The sequence below is a fragment of the Colletotrichum abscissum genome (assembly GCF_030869225.1).
Source record: "Colletotrichum abscissum strain IMI 504890 chromosome Unknown Scaffold_36.1, whole genome shotgun sequence".
NCBI classification, from domain to species: domain Eukaryota; kingdom Fungi; phylum Ascomycota; class Sordariomycetes; order Glomerellales; family Glomerellaceae; genus Colletotrichum; species Colletotrichum abscissum.
The window spans coordinates 495506-499348 of NW_026850276.1; the positions used below are offsets into that span (position 1 = coordinate 495506).

Below are 3843 nucleotides of genomic sequence, written 5' to 3' on the forward strand. Positions count from 1 at the left end.
GCCCTCGGTTTGAGCTTTATCTTATCTCTTATCGGGCAGTGATCGCGCCTTTTGCCTGGGTACCTACCTTAGTGGCTCTGATCAGTGACCATTAATAATACCGCCTTAGCACTTCGTCCTCATGTTTGATGGGGACCTCACCGTCACCGAGCACCATGATCACCACTGAAGACGCACCTTTCGCTCATTTTAGTTTTGACTAGAGGACGTCTTGAACAACAAGACATGTAGGGCAGCTCTGGGCAAGCCTTTTGCTCGATTTCGAAAATGCAAGGGAAGCGGCGCAATGAGCCCGGCAGTAGCGACGAGCGCCACAGACCAACGAAGCGTGCGCGCCTTACCGAAATCCACCCCTACGATTCGGATTCGAAATTGAGATCTCAAGACAATAACGCTATCTTCGCCGCCATCGACTTGCTGTCCTCGTTATCCGACGAGCTTCTCATCCGCATCCTGTCCTTCTTGTCCACGTCTAACCTTCTCGGTATCTCGCCCGTTTCCCGCCGTTTCTACCGCCTTTCTGCCGACTCTCAGCTATGGCGCACGCATTTTTATCATCGCTTCGTCCTGCCGCGCGCTCTGAAGATACCCGGTTTTCGCGATGGCTCTGCACGAGACAGCAGTCGAATACAGTTTTCCACACGCCGAACCGTCTGGGCCGACGGTGGCTGGGGTCGGCGAGATGCTCTGGGAGATTCTGTCGATTGGAAACGCCAGTACAAACTACGGCACAATTGGGCTAATGGTAATGCTTTGGTTCAAGAGGTGAAGGTTGGGGAATCTTTGCTCGGCTCTGCGGGCGCAGGGAAGACTCTACTCAAAGTGATTGAGGGTATCGCGGTCACTGCCGACTGCGTTTCTGGTATGCGAGCCTGGGACCTCAAGACGAGAGAGCCTGTCGCCCAAATCAGCTTCAAGCATGGAAACTGCGGATCATCTCCTACTTGCTTAGCGATTGATGCCCGGAAGTTTGAGAATAAGAGACTTGACATCGCAGTCGGTTTTCTGGACGGGAGCTTTGGCGTTTGGGAGCTTTATATCAAAGAAGGCAGGTTTCAGAAAAGATACAAGCACGAAAAGTCCAGCAACGGCCGACTGGTGGAGATCGTCTATCAGCACCCCTTTATACTCACGGCAACAGAATCAGTTCTGATATCTCTCTACGATTTTGAACGAGCATCCTCTGGCGGGAAGCTAGTGGCGTCCAGCAGCCAACGAGACACTGTTACTCTGAAAGAAAGGGGGAGTGAGGCTGCTGCGGAAACTGCGACCCTTCCAGAGTCAGAAAGGCCCATGGCAGCGTCTCCATTGTCAAAGTGTGACAAAACTCATAACCCATTGCAAGGAGCCACGCTACTCCCGGCTCCTATTCTTTTGACTTCACTCAAGTCACACACATCTAAAGCCCCATTGGCTCTGTCTATTCGCCAGGTGACTTCGCATGTAATCGCGTCGATTGCATATACGTTTTCCACTTTGGAAGGATGGTCAATTGGTATACAGGATCTACAGATACGGCCACAAGGCGCAGGCCAGCCAGCTTCAGAAATCGTCTCAACACGACTCGCTTTCACCAAGCCTGTGAAGGCTGCGCCTGCAGTTTTATTGACTTCCTCGACTGCGAGCCCGCAGCTTCCATCCCAAACACAGACGCCCGAAGGCCCGACGACACTGTGCTACAGCCATCCGTATCTTTTGGCTGCGCTACCAGATAACACTATGATTCTATACATTTGTACATCAAATGCTACAAAGCTCGATATTTCTGCAGGTATTCGCCTCTGGGGCCATACATCAGGCATCAGCGACGCTGAAATCACGACACGAGGTAAAGCCGTGAGCGTCAGCTCTCGAGGCGAACAAATACGGGTCTGGGAACTCGAGGGACGCGTCAGTGGCAAAAGTATCGAGATCAGGCCAAAAACAACCTCAGGCTCTGTTTTCACAGATACCATCGTGCCCTCACCTGAAGCGACGCCAGACCGCTGGGACGACCGACGTAACTGGGTAGGCTTTGACGACGAAATGGTCATCGTGTTGAAGGAAGCCATGGACGGGAAGGAGAGTCTCGTTGTGTATGATTTCTCATGAACGACTTCGATGAGGGACCAAAGCTAGCACCACCCTGCCTGAGGTTAGACGAGAGGTTTCAACTCTTGGCTAGCTTAGGCAGCTGCGGCTTGGACAGGACATTATTCGACGCTCGTATCTCCGCAATGGGCGAACATACGCGACTAGGCCATGTGAATCCACGGGGAAGACTTCCACAGACTCGCTTGGCCAATTGATGGGACATTTCCACCATTGAACGAAGACCTTGCCCCGGTAGCCAACCTGTTCACACAAGCATACAAGAGTAGCCTCATATGGTCAACGAGCTTGCGTAACTAGCGGTAGGCAATAACTGCTTTGTAAGGCAGATAGGTACCTGTGAGGAACAGAAAACAAGCTGTTGCCTGGAAGACGTGAATGAGGCCACGGCATGTCTCGTCATCATTGTTCCAGCCCTTGCTTGCATTATCCTCGTTGAGAAGCTACGCGTAAGCATAGCAATTCCTACGCAAGGTAGCGGCAATGTCGAATGGCCGTCAGGGTTTGATCCCAACTTTAGACGACGACTTGGATGGTGATCATGATGCATAAAGTTCTCAGTGTCATCTACTGTTCCGAGAAGTTAAACGACAGCGAGAGATTCTATGAATACCTGGCATGTGCAATAGGATATCTGAAAGAAAGCCTTGAGGCTTAGCGGTCAGGTCTAATGGATCGCTACATCAACGAAGCACCCACTACTGAGGATCTCTTTTGGCGGACTCCATCAGCCTGGTAGACTTGGCCATTTCGTTAGACTGAGCTTTCGATTTGGTACCGTGGTTGTGAAAACGAGGGTCGAGCTGTCGAGTATCCATGGACGTCTGAGCTACGAACAACACGGTTTCTGACATGGAGCCTACCTTGGCATCGTCGACATGATATTGAAGTTGAAGAGACAAAAGTTATGGAAGAGGCAAGCTGTGGGGTCAGATCAGCTGGGATATACCAATCGATCCGTCTTTTTAAGAATGCGTTCATGCCGAGTATCACTTTCAGGCATTGTCACGAGGATATCGCGTTGCTGCGTTGTAGTGCTCATTGCGCTCGTCTATAGACTTGATTAGATATTGGACCGGAATGCAAGATAGACCGCAGACGTCATTGCTGAGAGCTTGACAAACTGGAGGAATAGTGGGAACAGGCTCGCCAACGTTTTTCATGTATGGTTTATGGCTCCTGCAAGTATTGATATGACTAGCACACATAGAGGACTTCCATGCATGATTTTTTTGAGCATGTGGTTATCGAAACAGATATCATGAACGAAGCGGTATCAAAATTGTCTTGCTGCTGGAGCCATTAAGACACTTGCACGGGCCGAACATGGCCAGTGAATATTTTGAAGTGATGTTCCATGATTCATATCTCAATTGCAGGGCTATCAGCGGCTGGGCTGATCAAATTCATCACCATGACCTTGAGTTCTGAGAACGTTGATGTCTTCAGGTACCCAATGATATCTAGGACCGCGTCGAAAAGTCTACAAAGTGAAAGATTCATGACACCTCATTGGCAACATCGTGCCATAATTAGGACAGAACTTTCAAGCACACTGCCCTGGCTAACGTTTCGAGTAGCTGCCTCAATTAACACAGACTGTGGCAGTCGAGGTATTTGAGGTGGTATTATATCCTTAATATTTACTACGTATTTAATAAAAGACGTATATTAATAACTCTTAGCTTTTAGACCCTTTTATAAAGGGTTCTTATTATAAAAGACCTAAACTCCCGCTATACGAATTAATAA

General features: G+C 49.4%; 1 protein-coding gene across 1 annotated transcript; it reads left to right on the forward strand.

Annotated features, from left to right (window-relative positions):
- Positions 1-267: 267 nt before the first annotated feature.
- Positions 268-2091, forward strand: CABS01_12297 (F-box domain-containing protein; the record flags this gene model as incomplete). Its single annotated transcript, XM_060545651.1, has 1 exon — positions 268-2091. One exon carries the CDS (start codon positions 268-270, stop codon positions 2089-2091), a length of 1824 nt encoding a protein of 607 aa, XP_060396824.1.
- Positions 2092-3843: the final 1752 nt, after the last annotated feature.